The following is a 24355-nucleotide window of genomic DNA, read 5'->3' as shown; positions in this document are numbered from 1 at the left end:
CCTCGAAACGACCGTGAATCAACACGGAATTGTTTGGGATGACCGCAAAATGCATGGGAATGATCATGATTTGAAGCGATTTGAGCGCGAAATGCATGCAAATGACCGTGAAGTGAAGGGATTTGACCTCGAAATGCCTCAAAACGACCATGAATCAACACGGAATTGTTTGGGATGACCGCGAAATGCATGGGAATGATCATGGTTTGAAGCGATTTCACCGCGAAATGCATGCAAATGACCGTGAAGTGAAGCGAATTGACCGTGAAATGCCTCGAAACGACCGTGAATCAACATGGAATTGTTTGGGACGACCGTGAAGTGCATGGGAATGATCATGGTTTGAAGCGAATTGATTGCGAAATGCATGCAACTAACAGTGAAGTGAAGCGAATTGACCGCGAAATGCCTCGAAACGACCGTGAATCAACACGAAATTGTTTGGGATGACTGTGAAATGCATGGGAATGATCATGGTTTGAAGCGAATTGACCGCGAAATGCATGCAAATGACCGTGAAGTGAAGGGATTTGACCGCGAAATGCCTCGAAACGACCATGAATCAACACGGAATTGTTTTGGATGACCGCGAAATGCATGGGAATGATCATGGTTTGAAGCGATTTGATCGCGAAATGCATGCAAATGACCGTGAAGTGAAGGGAATTGACTGCGAAATGCCTCGAAACGACCGTGAATCAACACGGAATTGTTTGGGATGACCGTGAAATGCATGGGAATGATCATGGTTTGAAGCGAATTGACCACGAAATGCATGCAACTGACCATGAAGTGAAGGGAATTGACCGCGAAATGCCTCGAAACGTCCGTGAATCAACACAGAGTAGTTTGGGATGACCGTGAAATGCAAGGGAATGATCATGGTTTGAAGCGATTTGAGCTCGAAATGCATGTAAATGACCGTGAAGTGAAGGGAATTAACTGTGAAATGCATGGAAATGACCGTGAATCAAAACGGAATTGCTAGGATTGACCGTGACATGCATGGAATTGATCGCGAAGTAAATGAAATGAATGAAATTGACCGCGAACTGATTGAAATTGACCGCGAAGTGAATGAAATGGATTTTCGACCATAGATCTAATGGAATCTTGAAAATAACCAGGTTGGTTGGCTAAAGTAGCTTCTCCTACCCCAAAATCATATAGGGTACGTCAAGTAACTAATTTTGGTTTAGGAGATATTCTTATTAAATGAATAAAGAAATAAATGAAAAAAAGAGAGAAATTTTTTTTTATATGCTTATATATACATATTTATATAATATGTATTAGAGAAAATTGTAGGTTGAATAAATTTATCTATGTAAAAAAATAAAAAATAAAAAAAATAAAAAAATTCATAAACCAGCACAGACTACAGTTATGGCTACTGTTATAATCCGTAGCTATTAGTTATATCGAATACTCTTCGATATGTATCGAAAATTGCAGGATTTTTGAGGTAAATTCGCTGGACAGTTCTGGACCTTTTTCGATTAATCAAAAGACCTTCGATACATATAAAAGGACATATCGAAGCGGCAAGGGCTACGGCTATGGCTACGGTTATAATCCGTAGCTATAGAAAACACCGTAGCCATAAGTTCCTGGCCTATTTATTTATTATTATTTTATTTTTTACTTTTGTAATCCCCACCACTTTTTGTGGGTCCTATGATGAAGTATGTGTTATATCCAAACCATCCATATACTGGACGACCTTGTATTAAGGCTTGAGACGAAAAATGAGACAGATCTAGCTATCAAGTGGACTAGGCTGTAAAAGGTTGTGGAGGATTGAATATCTACCATTGAAAACCTTTTAGAGGTCACAGAAGTTTTGGATCATTATGAAATTTTTTTTCCCTCTTCATCCGGGCTTTTGTGACCTTATGAATAGGTTGGATGGAAAATAAATGTTATGGTGGGTCCTACAAAATTTTTAACGGTGAAAATCAATTTTCCCGCTGCTCTTTGTGGTGTGGTCCAGTTGGTCTTTGGATATGATTTTTTTTTTTTTTGATAATGCTCCCAAATGATCTGGAAATATGGATGAACGTTGTGGATATAATAAATACGTAACTGTGGGGCCACGTAGCTTTGATATCTTTTGAACCGTTCGTACAAATCGGAGTTCGAGGGGTGTCAGCGCTCGTCTTCGAGCACCACCGATCCGCTTGACGGAACAAGCAGGGGCATTTTCGACCTTTGGCAAGTCATCCGTACAGCTGGGGCGTATTCTCGTAAGGGAAAATGAGATGGGCATAGTCTCCTAAATGGGCCATAAACGGGTCGTACAGTCGTAAATTTCTCTTTTGAAAATTCTCTCATGTTTTTTTTCCTTTTTTATTTCACATCAAGAGCCTCCAATAAAGGTGAAAAGAAAAGGAGAGCGGGAGACAAAATTCCCTAGCTTTATGGATGATTTTGGTTTGAGGAATTGTACGGTCTTGATGCAATGTCACATATTAGTATCCTAATGAATTATTATATATACACCAATGGGGGCCATGGTTGGACCATCCAGACCGTTGATCTTATGTTTGTAGTGTAGATGGAGGGCCCAAAATGATCTCCCTTACTAGAATGACATAAAGTATAGATGGTCAAGAAAATCCATACATCACTGGCTGAGAGGAAAGGACAAAGATTTTATCGCTTAGATATTTCAATCTGTAGCTGGATGCACTAAATTAACGGTTTAGATCGACGAGCCATGGGCCCCACATGTATTAAATGGGCACGCTAGGACACTATTTACGCTGTGATGAATCAGCACTCATTTGAAAGATAAAAATAAAAGCGATTAAACGAAAGTCGCTATCTAAAAGAAAAGCTTTTACCAAAAGTCGTAGGCGCGTGACGGCTCAAAGCAAGCCTTTTTAAGCCGTAACCAAGGTTTAAAATATCGTGGGAAACCGGCACGTATGGGCCGATACATGACTGTATCATCTATAGGCGATTGGGCGGGGATTGGATACTGACAAGGTCAGCTACTGAAGTGACGTCACCAAGCTCTGTGGATCCCACCATGATGCATGTGTTGTATCCATACCGTCTAACCATTTTAAGAGATCATTTCATTGCATTACAAAGAGAATGAGATAGATCTAAATTTCAAGTGGACCCCACCATAGAAAATAGTGGGGACAGTAAAATTTACGGTTCAAAACTTCTTAGGGGCCACAGTAATTTCCGATGAAGCTGATATATTTTTTTTTCACTTAATCTATCTCTATGTTAACTTATGAATAGGATGGATCCCAAAAATACATCACTGTGGGCCTTATAAATGTTTCAACGGTGGGTATTACAGCTCCAACGGTTTTCTGTGGTGGGTTCACTTGAAATTTAGATCTATCTCATTCTCTTTGTAATGCATTGAAACGATCTCTTAAAATGGTTGGATGGTATGGATACAACACATGCATCATAGTGGGGTCCACAGAGCTTGGTGACGTCACTTTAGTAGCAATTTGGCTACTGACCTTGTCAGTATCCAATCCCCGCCCACGCGATTCGGCTGGACGCCGAATTCTCGGGATCTCTTGTAACGGTTGACATGACCAGATGGAAATGCATCTCATGGACGTTAGTTGTGGGGGCCACAGTGAGAAGGGTAAAATCGTCATTTCCCGCACGAAATCTACAGGATACGAAATGCCTGTAACCAGGGGACGCGGTTTGGCTGGTGATCCCAACTCCAGCCAGCTAGTTGGTGTCAAAGCTCAGTGGGCCCACCATGATCTATGTGTTTCATCCACACTGTCCATCCTTTTTGCCAGCTAATTTTATGGTACGAGCCCAAAAATGAGGCAGATCCAAAGCTCAAGTGGACCACGCCATAGGAAACAGTAGAGAGAATAATGTCCACCATTGAAACCTTCCCTGGGCCCACAGTGATGTTTATTTGTCAAAACTAACACAGACCTGATGAAGGGAAACACATATATCAGCTTGATCAAAAACTTTTGCAGCCTGGGAAGTTTTCAATGGTAACCGTTCAATCCCCCGTGTTTCTTGTGATGTGTTCCACGTGAGCTTTAAATCTGCCTATTTTTTAACTCATGCCCTAAAATTAAATGGAAAAATGGATCAACAGCCTGGGAAAAAAACATATACATCATTACAAAATGGCTTGACTATTATAAAATATTGTTTTTATATATTTTTTAAATAAAAAATATATTATATATATTAAAAAAATATTTGCAAAAAAACTCATTTTCAAGTGTTTTGGGAATAGTCACACAGTGAAAAAAGAGAAAAAAATTCTTTAGTATATATGAGAATGGTTAAATATTATTATGATTACCCACTTAGTCAGAAATGTATTGGGCTTGTGTGTAACACCCGCGCTCGGGCTCGATCATGGGTACGGTGCGAGGGCGTGGGCATGTGAGGCAGTGCGGCTGTAGAGGCGCTAGTGGCGCACTTCGCACTTCCCTTCGAGTCTTCATGTTTGTTGAACGCAGGCCCACATCAGGCTCGTCCTGTCCTAGAAGTGATTTGCATGTAACCTTTTAGCATACTCAATTTATTTGAGCAGGGGCAAATTACAACAACGTTTCATACATGCTTCAGCCTGTCCTGATTCTATATCATTTACAGTTTTTTATAATTTACAGAAAATCATTATTTCTATATTAGTTTCAACATCGACACTATGGATGATCATATGGGCACATCCCTCGTGTGATCCATTTCTATTGTTGGACACTTTGGACAATTGTTTCATCCAAAACTTTTGTAACCTATTAACAGTCAATCATCACAGTTTCCTATTTTATGGTCTACTTGAGAAATGGATTTGCTTCATTTTTTGTTTCATACCCTCAATTGATACGGCAAAAATGGATCAACGGCGTGGATATAAAATATATACATCAAGGTGGGGCTCATGGTAGTTAGGGGCCGCACCTAATCCACTCCCCCTAGAGACACCCACCACGTGATGTGCACGTAATAACCATCATTGCAGGCCAACCCTTTATTTTTTAGGAGACCCACTGTGATGAGTATCAGATATCAACTCCGACCATTAAATACCACACCAAGACATAGATCTTGGCTTAAAAATTAGGTCTATCCATTATTTAGGTGGGCCACACATAGGAAAATAGTTTGGAGGGTGAGCGTTGCCCTATACACTATTTTTAATTGTGAGGTGCACATGAAATACGGATGGGGCTGGTTTTTGGGCCCTAGGCCTAGTGTGGTGTGACGCACCTAGCTGTTGGGGTGGATTTTATGAAAATACCATGGTGGGCCCACCCAAGCCGGCAACTCCTCTTGCGCTGTGAAGTAACATTGCCTAATTTAGAACCGCACGAAAGATTAAGCCCGAGCCCAGCCCGACCTGGCCCTTGGGCCTCATAGTCCTGTCCAAACTCAGGCCAAGGTAGGCCATGCCTGAAAGCCTGAAGGGCCAGCCTAGCCCAATGACACCCCTAGGTAGAGCCATACACGAGTCGAGTTAGCTCGGTCAGCTCATTCGACTCGACTTGAAAAAGTTCGACTCGCCTGGGAAATTGGATTTGGACCAAGTCGATCTGATTTTTAGAGCTTGAGAAAATTTCAAGCCGAGTTCGAGCTTGCCTAAGTTCGAATCGACTCAGATCAAACCTCAACTCGAATCGGCTTGATGACTTAGTTATTATATATATATATATATATATATATATATATATATATATATATATATATATTAATGCTGCTCGTCGAGTGTTTGATGAAATAACTCAACGAACTATTATTTCAGGGTGTGTACATTCTCTGCGGGATTAGTCTATGGCGAAGAAGGAATGAATATAAAACAAACTACTAAAAAAACTTTACATCATAAAGTTGCTTCCATATTTTGATTTTGATTTTGCTCACCAAGTGTTTGATGAAATGCCTATAAAGAATTGTTATTATTTTGCATTCTATGAGAAATTGAAGATGCATTCAAAGTGTTTGAGAAAATGTCGCACATGCTCGATGTCGGCTCGAATTGGCTCGAGCTGTTGACCGAGCTGAGCTGTGCCAAGCTCGACTTGGATAGACTTGTGTACAAGTCAAACCCTAGGAAATAATGTGTTGTTTGTGTTGTCTGCATCCAACGTTGAAGTTAGGCTGTTCATTAGCCGGCGTAAATGTCAATTCATCCTTGCACAACACACACACACACACACACACACACACACACACACACACATATAGCCACAATGCTCAGCTGTGCACCTATTCGGACTGAACTCGTGCGAACTTTTTTGAGAACTCATCATACGTTTTGTAATTCCAAAATCTGAAATTAGAAGAGTGATTGGACTTGGCTTCGACTTATAAAAGAGAGGCTGCTAATTACACATGACCCCTCCATGTGCTACCACATGCATAGATCCAAGCAATTAATTTAGTGGGTCTCTCCATGTAGATGGTCTGGACCCGAAATGTGGTTAGTCCATTCATCAGATGGGGCTCAATGTTTAAAACAAATGAACAACTTACAAAATTTTTCTTGGTTTTTTCAGCTACCAATTGTTTCATGTACTATATAGCCTTACATCAAGTTGGCAGCTGGTGTATAAATTTTGGCCACATCTTTTTTCTCATAAACCTTAAGTGTGAACAAGATCCATGTAGCCGATCCCAATTAGTTAGGATAAGGGTAACGATTATGTTATTGTTGTTAACAAGGAGCTCACCGGATGAACAACTCCAATAATCGCACGTGTGCCATGCATAGTTGGCAAAACGCAATGCGGAAAAAAAAAAGAAAGAAAGGTTAGAACAATAAAAATTATCTTCTGTTTATCTGTCATCAAGGTATCGTTGTCACGTGGCATCATTCATTAAATTTAATAAGTTCGGATCAAACATTAACAATTGCATGTCCCACTCTCAGTTTGTTTATAATTTTTCTACAGGCCAAGTTAAGCTAAGGTTGAAAATAATCACATGTACTTGGGTCTGAGTCTGGTTAGATAGGTCGGCTTAGATTGAGTATAGAGGATTTCAGGGTGTGGTCGAGTTGTAGCTTAGATGGGATTGGGCCGAGGTTGACTTGCGATGGATGACTGACCCGTGAGCTAAAAAAACAACTTAGGGTAAGAACGGAGCTCAAGAATATTTGGCTATTCTTTGATTGAATGGATTTTATTTTTTTTCCCGTGCGTTTGTTTGTTTAATTAATTAATTAATTAATTATTTATTTATTTATTTGGGTTAGCTTGTTACTACACCCATTGTCAGTTCACACCCCATTGTCAGTTCACACTTCCCTGTTAGCCACCCCTACTAAGGAATCGATACCAAGACCTTAGTGTTGAAACGAGGTATTATTTTTTTTTCTGTGCAATTGAATTGGAACCATGTAGTTAGGCCGGTCATTCCACCCCGGCTCAGGTGAGATCCTGAGTGGACTTGGGACCGGATGAGTCAATCCTAGCCGCTGAGTCTTTTCAACGAATGGCCCACATCTCACACAGGAGTGTTACATTGACACACGTGTCACGATCTAAACCTCAATCCTTCGTTGCCAATAGCATTAACATCTCATAATCAGAGTGTTTGGTTGGCACTATGCACCACATTTTTTTACTACTACAAACGCTCGGGAAAATCAACAAATCCATGGTTGAGAAAAAAAAGTCAAACATTTAGCAGATTGGATCTTCCTCTGTGGTTGGACGCACAAGATCAATGGTCTGGTTCAATGAACTATGGGCCCCACTTATATTAAATGGGCGTATTAACACGAAGAATCCAAAGATCCTCCTAAAGTGTATTTAGTGAGAATTGTGTGGCCTGAAGAATGAATGGTTCGGATCATTATATGTTACAACGTCAAAAGGGTGTTTCAGTGGCACGTTTACTCAGAATTTTACTTGTGGTTTAATCAAATATTTTTTTGGACTAAAACACCTTCAATGACGTGTTTAGATCACAGCCGTAACTGATATGGGACACAGATGCCGATTTTCATTTCTTTTTCACTAGTGGAGAGTTTAAAATTTTGATTTGTATTTTTCAAATGTATATGATGCAAGTGGGCCCCACCGTAATGTGTACGTGAAATCCACTCTGACCATCATATGCATCAGCAAACATTACCCCCAAGGCCCAAAATTCAGCCACATCCACTCTTCAAGTGGACCACACGAGTGGAAACAGTAGGCAGAGATGCCAAACCTACAAACTATTTCCCTTGGTGTGGCCCACACTAATCAAGGATAGACCTAAACATGGTGACCACTGGCATAACATTCCACAAGGCAGCCAATGGTTGGAGTTGATTTCACATAATCATTACGGTGGGCCCTGTAAAAAAATAAAATAAAGGGTGGGCATCTCTCTCCCAATTGTTTCCTTTAGCGAGGCCCACCTGAATAACGGATCATCCTGATTTTTGGGCCGACAAAACTGACGGTTGGAGTGGATTGTACATAGGTGGGCCTAAAAAAAATAAAATCAAAGGCAGGCAGTTAATGTGAAGGATCTTATGAAAAGTGACAAAAAAAAAAAAAACATTTTGTTTGTGGTTATTTTTCATAAGAAGTTTCACTTTAACGGCTTTCCAAGCCGTTTTGGGCCCATTCTGGTAGGCCCCACAAAGTTGGAATGGATATTCAGTTGAAACACCTGAGCCATAGCTATGACTATGGAGAAAATGTATCTTAGTACATCCTAAAGTGGACATGGTGATCAAAGAGGAGGGCTTTCTTGAAACTTTCATAACCCTTTAATTCGTCGGAGTTCTTGAACAACTTCCTTCATTGTAGGCCTCTCTTCCCAGCTTCTCGAAAGGCATCTCCTAACAAGCTGTGCAAATGCCATCAGTTGATCTTTCTTCACTTCTTGAAGAAGACTTGCCTCAGCAAAGCCAACAAGCTTCTCTTCTGTGTATTCAGCAAACTCAGAACCCGACCCCCTAACCTCTCTGTTCTTCTTTCCTGTTAAAATCTCAAACACAACTGCCCCATAGCTATAAACATCGCTTTTTTCTGATACTAGCCCCGTCTCAATATAACATGGATCCGAATACCCAAAGGTCCCCATAACAACGCATTCTATCTCTGTTTCACCCAAGGGTATAGGCAGTGACAAATCAAAACCAATGATTTTGACATTACAATGTTCGTCCAACAAAATTTTTCTTGATTTTATATCCCTATGAATGATTGGTGTCGCCATGTCTATGTGCAAATAGGTAAGTCCATACGCCACTCCTGTAGCAATCTTTAAACAATTTTCCCATGAAATATAGCATGAACTTCCAGCTTTGTGGATACGGTCGGAAAGAGTCTCGTCGGAGAAGAATTCATACACTAGTGTTGGAATTTTGATCTCGAGGCAACATCCGAGTATCTTCAATATGTTCACATGGTTAATTCGGGATAGTAGTGCAACTTCATAGGCTCTGGAGGAGGAAATTAAATCGGACTGTTTTGACTTAGAAACAATAATAGCTCGACCATCGATGGTTCCCTTATACATTTTGTACTCTGAATCTTCATGAAAAAATAGGTCATCTGCATAATTCTTAGTTGCCTTCTCAAGCTCTTTCGCAGAAAAGATGCGGATTGGGCTACTTTTACCTTCGGAAGAAGTAATTAACTCTTCTAATAACTCAGCTCCGTTATTTAAGAAGACCTCATCATCCCATTTTGGTTTCAAGCTAGAACCAAACCAACTTTTGTAGCCTGCGAGAATGACCACAAAATTCACTTTTCAAAGATTAAATCCTATCCTTTTTAATTGTTAGAGTACAGTATATCTATGTACAACTGTATATAATATAGATAAGTATGTGGATGGATACATGTATATCTATTAAGATTTTTTTACAGATCTTCCATCTCTTTCATACATTCTACTTATTTTAAGTGGAATAATGACACAACAGTTCTGTAAAACGTAGTTCCTAAAATTTAACATGGTATCAGAGTTATGATTTGATCCTAGTCATCCATCTCTCTTCCCTTCCAACCTCCAGCACATTGATCATTATTTGTATCTATACTCTAACATTAATAAAATTTAAAAAGAGAAAAGGGTACAAAAAGAAGATCAACTATTAGTTGGGAGAACTTACATTGTCTGAGTGCCATGTTACTTCGGTGACTTCGAAGTGTGTACACAAATTGCCCTTCCTTTTTTCTTCTAAAAATCTCCAAAAAATAATAAAAATAAATAAATAAATGAGAATGAGTTGAAACAGCATACAATGGGAAAGAGATTCAAAGGTTGTTGTTATATGACTTGTGGTGCCTTCGATCGCATTTTTAGAGAAACATATAGGGTTGTGTTTGGATCATGGTAAGTACTCCATTTTAAACTCCATATTTTTTTAAAAATACACATGTAATTGATAAAATGTTTTAAACTCCGTATATCTTAAGATTGGAAAATTTTAGTTTGTGGGCAAACTGAATTAAACAATTTTCTTTTCAATAAAAAACTTTCATTAAAAAAACCTTTTTGAGGCAATTTATATATTTTAATTAAAGTTTTTTTTAATGTTATTCATCTATGCTATCTACACACATATATGGATGTATATAGCCATTTTTTTCATTTCATTTTTAATCTAAATTATATTCATCCTGAACTTTTCATTTACCAAAATTTTGGCATTTTTATTTTTTTTTACCACATTTTTTAATGATCGAGACTGAATTAAACACGAACAATTTTATTTTTTATGTTTTTTTGCCAAATTTAAACTTATTGTGATTGGAATTTGAAGCTGACTTCCTCAGTACCAATTCCAAGGAAAATACAAACTTTTTCCCTTTGATTAAATGGGTGTGTTTGGTTGCATTAAATATCATGAAATTTCATAATTAATCAGTCTAATTCCATGATATTTTGTGCAACCTAACACAGACTATTATTAGACTGGTAACTGCAATTTAGTTTGACAGTGCTACATCCAAAAGCGTTCAAACTAATGGTTTCTTGATCTCCAAGTCAAGGGTTCGCGGAATTGGTGCCATCATAAATAAAAATTAAAAAAGAAAAAGAAAAAAAAAGGTGCTCAAAATGGGAAATTGTAAAATCTCAAACGCCAAGAAGAACAGAAATTGCAGATCAGGGAATCCCTGTTAAATGAACAACGACTTGAGAGAGAGAGAGAGAGACTGGTACTTGTTTCTACTTTTACAAACAGAGAATATAGAAAAGTTCTGTTTATAAAAGTAGAACAGTACAGTAGTCTGAGAGACAAGCACAAAATATACACCGTATCAACAGATCCAGTCTGTAGAATATTTATCCTTTCATTCGGAGATTTTTGGTGCATGGGCCATACAATGGGGCCCATGATATCAATTGTTTAGATAAGGGAACAAAATTCTTGAGTCATTGCTAACTTATCCAAACCATTTGGAACCGTTTGATGTTGTGGGCCTCATAACCACAAAATATACACCACACCAACAGATCCAGACTGTAAAATATTTGTCCTTTTATTTGGAGATTTTTGGTGCATGGGCCATACAATGGGGCCATGATATCAATTGTTTAGATCAAGGAACAAAATTCTCTGAGTCATTGCTAACTTATCCAAACCATTTGGAACCGTTCGATGTTCTGGGCCTCACAACCACAAAATATACACCACACCAACGGATCCAGACCGTAAAATATTGTCCTTTCATTGGGAGATTTTTGGTGCATGGCCATACAGTGGGGCCCATGATATCAATTGTTTAGATAAGGGAACAAAATTCTTGAGTCATTGCTAACTTATCCAAACCATTTGGAACCGCCGGGCCTCACAACCACAAAATATACACAGCACTAACAAATCCAGACTGTAAAATATTTGTCCTTTCATTGGGAGATTTTTGATGCATGGCCCATACAATGGGGCCCATGATATCAACTGTTTAGATCAGGGAACAAAATTCTCGAGTCATTGCTAACTTATCCAAACCATTTGGAACCGTTTGATGTTCCAGGCCTCACAACCACAAAATATACACCACACCAACAGATCCAGACTGTAAAATATTTGTCCTTTCATTGGGAGATTTTTGGTGCATGGGCCATACAATGGGGCCCATGATATCAATTGTTTAGATCATGGAACAAAATTCTCCAGTCATTGCTAACTTATCCAAACCATTTGGAACCGTTTGATGTTGTGGGCCTCATAACCACAAAATATACACCACACCGACAGAACCAGACTGTAAAATATGTCCTTCTATTTGGATATTTTTGGTGCATGGGCCATACAATGGGGCTCATGATATCAATTGTTTAGATCAGGGAACAAAATTCTCGAGTCATTGCTAACTTATCCAAACCATTTGGAACCGTTTGATGTTGTGGGCCTTACAACCACAAAATATACACCACACCAACAGATCCAGACAGTAAAATATTTATCCTTTTATTGGGAGATTTTTGGTGCATGGGCCATACAATGGGGCCCATGATATCAATTGTTTAGATCAGGGAACAAAATTCTCGAGTCATTGCTAACTTATCCAAACCATTTGTAACCGTTTGATGTTCTGGGCCAAACAATGTGGATGCACAAAATGAGCATCATGCCACTGCAGTCATGAATCTAGAGCTGTAAACGTGTACCAAAATCCATGGATTTTTTAAACGATTTTCTTCTTATTGGAAATATTATGTTTGTTTTTTGTTCTTTTATCTTTATCGATTTGTACCTCTTTTGACTTTCATTTATTTTGTTATTTAAAAAAAAATAAAAAAATCTGACTTTCTTTATTTAACATAATCCCTGTCGCCTACTGCGTGGATGATTCTCTTGATCTCGAATTGAGTGAGGCTACACCCCAAGTATATGACCCAATTCACATGATCTTGATCCGTACAGTTCTTGGGCCTTATTAATAGTTGTCACACAATTTCAGACCCGATTGATACCATGATAGAAAAATTCAGTTAGGATTTGGGAACATGCCCAAAAATTGCACAAACTCTACTTTTTGTACGGCTCAGAATGGTTAGGCTTTCAGTTGGATGTTAGGTTGGGTGTGCCTTAGCCCCATACTTAATGTTAATCAATAAAAATAATTTATAATTTCAGTTCAATTTCGTGGTTGTTTGATTTCTTCTTTTTCTAAAAAAAAAAACCTTTTTTTGTTGTTAGTGTGTTTGGTTGCAAAGAATATCATGAAATTTTACACCAAATTAGACTGTTTATTCATGAAATTTCATGATATTTCGGAGCAACCGAATGTGCCCTCAATGTTGGTTAATGGGCTGGCTTTATTTTTAATTTTCTTTGAATGGAAAAATCATGACAGTTTTCTATCAATTTTGAGATTTTTTGGACTGACTAATGATTTTGTTTGGAAATGTTCTTTTTTTTTTTCTTTTTTCTTTTTTTTTGTTTATTATAATTGGTCAGGTGTTTCTTCCTTTGTTGACTATGTAAATGGGTTGAGCTGGGGAAGGTCTAAGGAGAGGAGGTGATGGGCTTATAAGCTTTGGCTGCAATTCAAGAGGTAATGGGTTGTCCGTTTTGATATTTAGAAGATACCTAGATTATCTTATTTCTTCATAACTATGAAATCAAATTTGTCTGGTGTTTTCCCCCCCAGATTTTAATGATATTTTGTGGTTGGTAAAGGTTGATTGATTGCATTTCCATTTCCCAATTGCTTGTCTTGATGTGCTAAGTTGTAGATTGCAAGTATTCCAGAACCCCATCATTTGTAGACATCCCCTGCTGTTTTCCTCTTGTAATTTTCGGTAACAAGTGCACTTTCTGAATGTATTCCACTTCAGTGCAGGTTCTAAAAACTGGCATAGAAGTTAAGCTACAAAGAAAGGCCATTAGTGTGATTGAGGCTCCGATTGCTAATGAGGAAGACGGTGATCTTGAGTGTGAAAATATACAGTGGAATGGTGCAGATATGGGTGAATTTGATGACCTGGGCCCTTCTTTTGCATGCTTCAAGGGCATATTTTTCTTTTCTAATGGCAGTCTTAGTGGCATCCGTTGCAGATTAATTTATATGTTTATAGATGAAAATGGTAGCTTCTAGCATAACTCACAAGTTACGCATGTAGGACCGAAGATGTTAGAAATAGTCTTAGACAAACGTGGGATAGGAAAACTATACCCGGGTTAGTTCAAATCTCACGAAGAAAGTTAATGGATGGGATGTAAATGATGGAAAGAAACATGAGCAATGTTTTTTTGCTTCTTTTTTTGAGAATTTGAATCATGGGCAATGTTATTCATGGTTTTGTTCAGACATGGAATTCCCTTGAAAAAGAAATTGTCCTTGTTACATTGGATATAATAATTTTGTATTTCATCTATAACCTTTACACTATTCCTAGAAGCTTTGTTGGTTTGCCTTTGTCTTTCTTCTGTAATTCTTTTTTCTTTCGATTTTTATATCGTGTCATTTTCAATTGCTGATTCTTGCAGCATCTGACTCTTTTCATTTTAAACATGGATAGTCTTCTCAACTTTTGAATAGTCAAAAGGGTTGAGACATTTCAATCTGATTTTTTTTTTTTTTCTTTTCTTCTAGTATTATGCATCTGAGATGACTATATAAACGGTTTGAATCAATGAAGAGACCCTATGCAATAACCAAAGTTGCATAGGTATCTTGTTGTGGGATTATTGTAAGATAGCTCCTTTTAGATTCTCATTCCTGAACTTAAAAGACTCTTATCCAATCGACAAACTATTGAAGTATTGGGGATGCATTGGAATGTATCCTAACAAAATTTAAAAATAGCTCCTCTTAGATTCTTCTTTTTTCATTCATGAATCTATGTTTTGTATCATGTTCTTCTTTACTTATCAAAGGTATTGAATAAAAATACACCATTTTCTATTAATTATGGGCACTTAAAAGTTTCTTCGTGTAAGTATAGAGAGACCGGCTGAAGCCTTTATACTTAGAAATTTTTTGGTGCCACTTTTCCAATTTGTTGAGTTCAATTCAATGTTGATCCAATTCAATATATTTGGAATTTGTTTACCCCCCACAAAGATCTGCCCGTTCAAAGCTAGAGATGGGTAATTTGTTTCCAATAATTTGCAAGTTTTCTTGTTTATTTAATGAGAAATGCCGACAGCTTTTAGGCCGTTTGGGGGGGAGGGGCGGCGCGTTTGGCGCATGGTATTATATGGGATTAGGTGGGATGGAATTGCATTTGATTCCGTGCCAATTCCACTCAATGTTTGGGAAGAATGGAAAAGCTTGGAATTAGATTAGATGGAATTGCATTGGGTCCTGTGCCAATTCCACTCAATGTTAGCAAGTTGTGTAGGTCCCACCATGATGTGTGGGCTATATCCACACCGTCCACTCATTTTTCAAGATCATTTTAGAGCATGGGCCAAAAAATCAGGTAGATCTAAAGCTCAAGTGGACCCCACCATAAAAGGCAACGAGAATTGAATACCTACCATTGAAAACTTCTTTGGGGCCACATAAGTTTTGGATCTGCCTCATTTTTAGGCCCATGCCATAAAATGAGGTTACAAAACAGATGAACGGTTTGGATATAACACGTGTTATTCTCAATAGTTTCAAATGATGGTGGGTATATCCATTCAATGTACCACCATATTACAAACATGGTAAGGAATTAAGCTTATCTTAGGGTAATAGGGGACAATCCCTGCCATATGTAATAATTAAGTTTTTTGAATCCCATCCCACCTAATCCTTCCCAATGCCATGCGCCAAACACCCCCTTAAAGCCATTGGCAATCGGTTATGGCTGTCGGCGGGCAACACCGACACCCCCTTTCTCGACGGCCATTCGGATGGCGTTTAATATCGGGCAAGGATTACGTTGATGGTTTTTAGCCATCGGTGTCGTCATGTTTTTTGGTAGTGTTCCACAAATGAAGCAAAACATATGACAATGATGAAAGCATTCAAAGAAGCTATTTGACTGAAAGGAATGATCAATGAGTTGGGGGCATGAAGTTGTGCATGTACATTGTGATCGCGAAAGCATGATCAATTTGACAAAGAACTCGGTATACCATTCCCAGACTAAACACATTGATGTTCATCATAATTTTATCTAACAGATGTTAGAGGAAGGCGATATTACTATTGAGAAGATTTACACTAGTGAGAATCCGACAGATATGCCTAAGAAGGTGATTTCTGTAGAGAAGTTCAGGTTTTGCTCGACTTCTCTGAGCTTAGAAAATGAATGAAGACAGAGTGTGCACAAGAAACGACAATGATAATGCTATAATGAAGATAAGCAGAGATGGTAATAGCAAGTTAGAGCAGTGGTGCTTTAGGATTAAAGTCATGGTGGGGATTGTTGTTAGAGTATCTTTAATCTATTGCAGTGTTGTTCAATCGACCGAGGAATTCTTGTGTCGACCGAAGCACGCTGTGATATTCCCAATTGACCAAGATTTGCTTCGGTTGACTGAGAGACTGTTGATGTCTCGGTCGACTGAAGGTGTGACTAAGCGGGACATGAAAGTACGCTATTTTGTTTCTAATTTTATACATGAGTTATATAAACCGGGTTAATACATGATTAGGGTGGATGAGATTAAGAGAGCATAAGAGCCAAGAGTTTTGAGAGGAAGAAAGCCAGGGTTTTGACATCTGTAAGTTGTTCTATCTCTTGTAATTTTTTGTTAGTAGTGGATTGTTGGTCGTTTGGTGTTGTGGTTTTTTACTGCAATGATTTTTTCACTTAAAATTCATGTGTTCTCTGTGACTGTTTGAATTTTTATTTTTCTATTGCGTTGTGTGATTCCGTATATGGTTGCTTCCACACTAGATAAGTCGTGTTAGGGCTTGTTGCGTCCCCAAAATATTTAACGTAAACTTCTCATTTACCAAATTTTTAGCATTTTTGCTTCTTTTTTTACCACATTTTTTAATGATCGAGACTGAATTAAACATGAACAATTTTTTTCCAAATGCCCAAATGCCATTTTGCTATCTATGGCTCGAGTGCACAAATGAAGTGAAAAAACCAACTTTTTAATGAGGAAGTAACCTAAAGAATTTGAACTTTTTGATTGGAATTTGAAGCCGACTTCCTTGGTACCAATTCTAAGGAAATTACAAACTTTTTCCCTTTGATTAAATGGGTGTGTTTGGTTGCATTAAATTTCATGATTAATCAATCCGATTCCATAATATTTTCCACAACCAAATACCGGCTATTAGACTGGTAACTACAATTTAATTTGACAGTGCTACATCCGAACGCGTTGAAAGTAATGGTTTCTTAATCTCCAAAGTCAAGGATTCGAGGACTTGGTGCCATCATCATAAAATAAATAAATAAATAAATAAAAATTCAATTAAAAAATTTGCTCAAAAACAGAAATTTGTAGAATCTAAAAAACAAGAAGAACATAGATTTATTTCACTTACGGAAATTGCAGATCAGGGAATCCCACTTAAATGAAATACAGACTTGAGTGAGAGAGAAGAAAAGATGGCATTTGTTTCTACTTCCATAAACAGAGAATAGAGAAGAGTGGATAGGATTCCGTTCAGCACTCCCTTCTGTCTATAAAAGTAGAACAATACAGTAGTCTGAGAAACTCCCACAAAATATACACCACACCAACAAATCCAAACTGTAGAATATTTGTCCTTTCATTGGGAGATTTTCTATGCATGGGCCATACAATGGGGCCCATGATATCAACTGTTTAGATGAGAGAACAAAGTTCTCGAGTCATTGCTAACTTATCCAAACCATTTGTAACCGTTTGATGTTATGGGCCTCACACCAAACAATGTGGATTCACAAAATGAGCCTCATGCCACTGCAGTCATGAATCTAGAGCTGTAATCGGGTACCTAAATCCACGGATACCAGAACCATCTGACCCGATTCACCGGATCTCCATCCAGTCCCGAGAAATTTACGACTGTGGACCCCACCTATTATCCATTGGATATTCTTGATGCAATACAAACTTAACATACGCACTTAGACCTCGTACGGGCGATAAATTCCAGGACGAAAATACCCCTCCTTTTCATGGAAACGGATTGGGTACTCCTCCTGCCACCCGCTAATGGCGTATCGTCGGTGGTCTGTGGGACCCACAATGATGTATTCTTTTCATCCATGCCGTCCATATATTTTTCCAGATCATTTTATGGTAGGAGACCAAAAATGAGGTATATCCAAATCTCAAGTGTACCACATTACAGGAAACAGTGTTGAATGAGCGTCAACCATTAGAAACTCAGGTGGAGCCCACTGTGATGTTTGTGAGAAATCCTCCCCGTCTAAGTTCATTCATAGGGTCACAAAGACCTGGATGAAGAGGAAAAACAAATTTCACAATGATCCAAAACTGTAACCCCTAAAAGGGTTTCAATGGTAGACGTTCAATTCCCCACTGCCTTTTACAGTGTGGTCCACTTGATAGTTAGATCTATCTTATTTTTCGTCTCGAGTCTTAATATGAGCTCGCCAAATAGATGGACGGTTTGGATATAACAAAACCCTCATGATGGGACCCACAAAGGCAATATAGCAAAAAAATAAAAATAAAATTTCTACAGATTGCCGCGGCCGGTTCAGTGGTAGTGCCACGGCAGTCTATAGATTTTTTTATTATTTTTTTCTTTTTATAGGGAGAACTTTTTCTCCCTTACATTTTTCTTTAATACATAATTATGTAAATATGTATATATGAGTATATAAAAATATTTTCCTATCTTTTAATTCATTTTTTTGTCTATGTATTTAACAAGCATATCTCTTAAACTAGAATGATTTTTATTTTTTTTTACACGCACACACACTCACACTAGTGGAATTTCACCACCTATGGATACTCGAACACTTGACCGGGTGTTGAAACTCCTAATAGTCTACCACCCGAGCGGGGTAAACATGAAAATGAGCGGGGCAAACTAGAAAAACAGCGGGGCAAACTGAAATATGAGCGGGGCAAACAAGAAAAACAGCAGGAGAAACTGAAATATGAGCGGGGCAAACTAGAAAAACAGCGGGGCAAACAAGAAAAATAACGGGGCAAACTAAAATATGAGCGGTGCAAACAAGAAAAACAGCGGGGCAAACTGAAATATGAGCGGGGTAAACTAGAAAAACAATGGGGCAAACTGAAATATGAGCGGGGTAAATTAGAAAAATAGCTGGGCAAACTGAAATATAAGCGGGGCAAACAAGGAAAACAGTGGGGCAAACTGAAATATGAGTGGGGCAAACAAGAAAAACAGCGGGGCAAACTGAAATATGAGCGGGGCAAATTAGAAATACAGCGGAGCAAACTGAAATATGAGCAGGCCAAACTAGAAAAATAGCAGGACAAACAAGGAAAACAGCGGGGCAAACTGAAATATGAGTGGGGCAAACAAGAAAAACAACAGGGCAAACTGAAATATAAGAGGGGCAAATTATCTGATTTTGCTGATGAATTTGGAACTTTGAACATCTTTTCTTTGTGAGTAATGATCTCCTACAACCGGTTGTTGGATAGCTTACAATACAGTCCATCTAACTTGTAAACCTATTATCTGTCTGGGACATGAGGGCCATGCTAAATGAGGGACTCACCTTGAAGAATCATTTGGTGAAAAAACTAGGTCATTGTACATGAAAAAAATAGAGAGTTTAAATCAGAGATGTTGATGGTATGCTTCCATGTACTCATAAACATTTTCCTCGGTTGTAGGTCATCTAATATAAAGAGTTTATCCTTCTCTACTAACCAAATTCCATCGCCAGAGGCAGTCTAGGAGGGCAGCCTGGTTATTTTCAAGTACATGAGTCCAAAAGGAGCAACACTTCTCCAAACTCACTTCATAAGCAGAGCAACAAGAAAGAACCACAAAATTTAACAAATGGTAATTGCAGGATCAATCATATACTGAAGTATTGGAATTCAGCTCTTTGAGAATCTCTTCAGTTTTGGGGTTCCAATTTTCATGTTTGCCCCGCTCATTTTTCATGTTTGCTCCACTGAATTTCATGCTTGTCCCGCTCATTTTCATGCTTGCCCCGCTCATTTTCATGCTTGCCCCGTTCATTTTCATATTTGCCCCGCTGAATTTCATGCTTGCCCCGCTCATTTTCATGCTTGCCCCGCTCATTTTCAAAGAGTTTCAAACAATTTATTAAGAAAATGAGCGCGGCAAACATGAAAATGAGCGGGGCAAACATTAAATTGCGCGGGGCAAACTAAAAATTCAGTGGGGCAAACTTGAAATTAAGCAGGGGAAACTGAAATTTGAGCGGGGCAAACACGAAATTGAACGATATATCGAGATTTGAACGTCAATATTATCGGGACATGCTCTATATATTGAGAAATTATTGAAATTTTAGTGTTGGATGCTGAACATTTAAAAGGCAAAGTCGATATTATCGAGCAACACTTGATATATCGAAGATTAAATCTCGATATTATCGAGACACTCTTGATATATGTCGATACTTGTATCTTAAACCAAGTTTACCTAGTTGAAGTGATTATGTAACTTTAAGTAAAAAAGTTACTTGTAATTGATCTTAAACCAAGCTTACCGAGCTTACTTATCTCAAATAAGCTACTTATCTACTACTGTAGCTATACAAAGTAACAATTTCATTAGAAGTGAAAGAAGAGATATGCCAAGCCAAATGAAAAGAATTTACAATACATAGAAATTGTTTTGTAGGTACCTTAGTGAGCATTCATGCTTTTATGATGCAACGAGGATCTATTGCGTCAGAGAGGATCAAATACTATCAATATTATCTAAGTAGCCTAAAATTGAGCGAGGGAAAATGAAAATTGAGCGAGCCTAGCATGAGAGGGAGCAAGGAAAACTGAAATTAAAGCGAGCTTAGCATAAGAGGAAGCGAGGAAAACTGAATAGCATACTTTGAAATTTTTTTGCATAATTGCCGGAATTGTAAGTTATGATGTATAACATACTTTATAATTTTGGTGGATGATGAAATGAACTTTATACTTTGTCCCACTGTATTTTCAATTTATCTCGTTATGCTCGTCGATCAAGTTCAATGCACATAGAACTCAATGCTTGACAATTGCTCAAGATCTTGAATTTCATGTTTGCCCGCTAAATCTCATGCTTGCCCCGCTCTTTTTCATGTTTGCCCCTCTCTTTTTCATGTTTGCCCGCTCTTTTTCATACTTGCCCCGGTCATTTTCATGCTTACCCCGCTCTTTTTCATGCTTGCCCCGCTCTTTTTCAAAGAGCTTGAAACTGGTATGGATTCCTTCGTTGTAGCTCGAATGCCACAAATCATTCATATCATTAGCTGGCATTTGAACTACACAAACCTAACTTTAAAAGGCTAGTAATGCACAAACCTTAGCATTTTTAAGCATGTATGGTAATCTATTTAGCCTTTTAAGCATGATAGGCTATCCTTAGGTAACTGTTGCATTAGCTGTATACTCTGTACTGATATTTCTCTTTATGGTAGTGTAATAGTGCTTGAGGAGGTTGGTTGGCTAAATTAGCTTCGCCTACCCTAAAATCATATGTGGTATGTTACGTATATCATTCTAGTTTAGGAGATATGCTTGTTAAATAAATAGACAAAGAAATGAACTGTGAGTTAACTCTTACTCATAATCTTCATATGGTTAACTCTACTTGATAATCTCATAGTCACTTTCATGACAAACTACATAAATAATTATGTTCTTTAATTTTCTCCATTGCTTTCACATTTTCAATCAACCGTATGATTGTGAGCTCATAATGGTTTCCTACCTATTCAGATAAACATGAAAATCAAAGCCAACAGTAAAACTTGGAGAAGAATGATATAATCGTCAACAAGATAATATGAATAGTACTATCGGGTCTTGAGTTTATTCAACTGTGATGCATGGTTTGGTGATCCAAGCCAGTCATCTAATGGGTCGCACCATGAACCAAATTTTTTCTAAAATTTTCCCTGTAAGTAAATCATTCTAGTTTAGGATTCTTACTCTTGCTCGAGTGGTAGATTCTTAGGAGTTTCAACACTCAGTCAAGCATTCGAGTATCCATACGTGGTGAAATTCCACTAGCGTGTGTGCATCCGGGTGTTGAAACTCCTAAGAGTCTACCACCCGAGCAAGAGTAAGGATCCAAACTAGAATGATTTACTCGACGTACTACATATGATTTTGGGGTAAGAGAAGCTAATTTAGCGAACCAAGCTAGTTATTTTTCAAGATTTCATTGGGTCAATGGTTGAAAATCCATTTCAGCAGGGTAAACAAGAAATTGAGCGGGGCAAACTAGAAATTGAGCGGGGCAAACATGAAATTAAGCGGGACAAACTAGAAATTGAGCGAGGGAAACTGAAAATTGAGCGGGGCAAACAAGAAATTCAGCAGGGCAAACTAGAAAATGAGCGGGGCAAACATGAAATTGAGCAGGGCAAACATGAAATTGTTGATATTAATTAGTCTTAATCAGTATTAATTGGGCAAACTGAGCGGGACTCCACATTTCATGTTTCCCCTAATCAATTTCTTGTTTTCCCCGCTGAATTTCATGTTTTTCCCACTGAATTTAATGTTTCCCCCACTGAATTTCATGTTTGGCCCGTTCAATTTCATCTTTATCCTGCTCAATGTCGAGGTTCCCTCCTTCAATGTCTATGTTCCCTCCCACATATGGGCTTTTGGTGTATACATATTCCGATGAAAACGGAGGGGTATTGAACATGATGTATTACAAATAAAACATCATTATGGAGCGTAGCAAGCATAATCGAATTGCGTACTGAGTTAGTCAGTACACTCCCATTGTACTAAGTAAACTCAGTTGGGCCCACATTGAATGTATGTAGTATATCCACGTCGTCCATCCGTTTTTCCATCTAATTTTAGCGATTTAGCCCCAAATTAAAGCATATCAAAAGATCAAGTGGATCATACCACGGGAAACAGTGGGCATAATGATTTCCACCGTTGAAACCATAGTGGGCCCAACAGTGATGTTTGTTTGTTATCAAACCTATTCAAAAGATCATACAGACATGAGTTAACAGAAAAAATAATTATAAGCTTGATCCAAAACTTCTGTAGCCCCTAAGAAATGATCAACAATAGAAGTTCAATTCAAAATTTCATTTGGTATGGTCCATTTGAACATTAGATATGTTTAAATTTATCGGCTCAAGCCATGAAATTATCTGTTAAGTTCGCCCCACTGATTGTCTAGTTTGCCTCGCTCAATTTCATGTTTGCCTCACTGATTTCCTAGTTTGCCCTGCTGATTTTCTAGTTTGCCCCGCTGATTTCCTAGTTTGCTCTACTGATTTTTTAGTTTCCCCCACTAATTTTCTAGTTTGCCCCGCTGATTTTCTAGTTTGCCCCGCTAACTTTTTAGTTTCCCCCGCTCAATTTCATGCTTACCCTACTGATTTTTTAGTTTGCCCCACTGATTTTTTAGTTTGCCCCACTGATTTTTTTATTTGCCCCGTTGATTTCCTAGTTTGCCCCGCTGATTTCATAGTTTCCCCCGCTCAATTTCATGTTTCCCCCGCTGATTTCCTAGTTTATCCCGTTGATTTCCTAGTTTACCCCGCTGATTTTCATGTTTGCCCCGCTCAATTTCATGTGTTGCCCCGCTCAATTTCTAATTTGCCCCGCTCAATTTCATGTACGGCTGCAAGTTGGGCGGGTTCAACCCGATCGACCCATGACCGACCCGACATTGGGTTGGGCTCGGGCAGGATATATCGGGTTCGATCTCAAGCTTGGGCTATAGAAACACTAACTCAATAAAACTTAGATTGGGCTTGGGTTGAGGTCTCAGTTTACCTAACCCAACTCGAACCCGATCAATATATTAGTTACTTATAAATTATAATTGAGTGTGGATTGTTTGTGTAGAAGGTACACTAGTGATGTCGGGTCTCATTTGTCCACGTCATTTCCAAGGACTCACGCTAACAAGATATGTCGGATTTCTTTCTCCCAAATAGATTGCGTGCTATGCTACATGACTTTTTAAAGGAGTAGTCCTATGTTTTAGCTTGGTTTTTTAAAGAAAAAAAATGAAGTTCTTTATGATGAATAATCATGTATATAATTAATAAAATCATAGATACAAAAAATAAGTCCTATATTGAAATATAATAAACTAATGTAATAATGAAAATATTAGCATGTATACACCCGACCAACCCAATCAACCCGTCGAGCCCTCTTAGGTTGGGCTTGGGTTGAGAATTCCCAACCCAAGATTGAGTTAGGTTGGGTCAAGGTTTAGGTATAGGAACCTTGGGTTGGGTTAGGGTTGAGCACCAACCCGAACCAACCCGCCCGACTTTCAACCCTAATTTCATGTTTGCCCTGCTCAATTTCATGTTTTCCCCGCTAAATTTCTAGTTTTCCCCGCTCAATTTCATGTTT

The 24355-nt window shown here is 38.3% G+C and overlaps 1 protein-coding gene across 5 annotated transcripts; it reads right to left on the bottom strand.

Moving 5' to 3' along the window:
- Positions 1–8590: 8590 nt before the first annotated feature.
- On the bottom strand, positions 8591–17495 carry LOC131229515 (wall-associated receptor kinase-like 1). Of its 5 annotated transcripts, none has more exons than XM_058225491.1 (3): positions 17370–17495; positions 10082–10149; positions 8591–9689 (listed from the first exon to the last, which is right to left on the bottom strand). In XM_058225491.1, the coding sequence occupies exons 2-3, from the start codon at positions 10095–10097 to the stop codon at positions 8719–8721; spliced, it is 987 nt and encodes a 328-aa protein (XP_058081474.1). In that variant the 5' UTR covers positions 10098–10149; positions 17370–17495; the 3' UTR covers positions 8591–8718. The 5 variants fall into 5 exon arrangements, with proteins under 5 accessions (XP_058081474.1, XP_058081472.1, XP_058081473.1 ...); XM_058225489.1 differs by having other exon boundaries at positions 10082–10157; positions 17370–17445; XM_058225490.1 differs by having other exon boundaries at positions 10082–10146; positions 17366–17412.
- Between the last annotated feature and the right edge of the window lie 6860 nt (positions 17496–24355).

This window comes from Magnolia sinica, chromosome 16 (assembly GCF_029962835.1).
Source record: "Magnolia sinica isolate HGM2019 chromosome 16, MsV1, whole genome shotgun sequence".
In the NCBI taxonomy this organism is placed as follows: Eukaryota; Viridiplantae; Streptophyta; class Magnoliopsida; order Magnoliales; family Magnoliaceae; genus Magnolia; species Magnolia sinica.
This window is presented reverse-complemented; position numbering and strand designations above follow the sequence as displayed.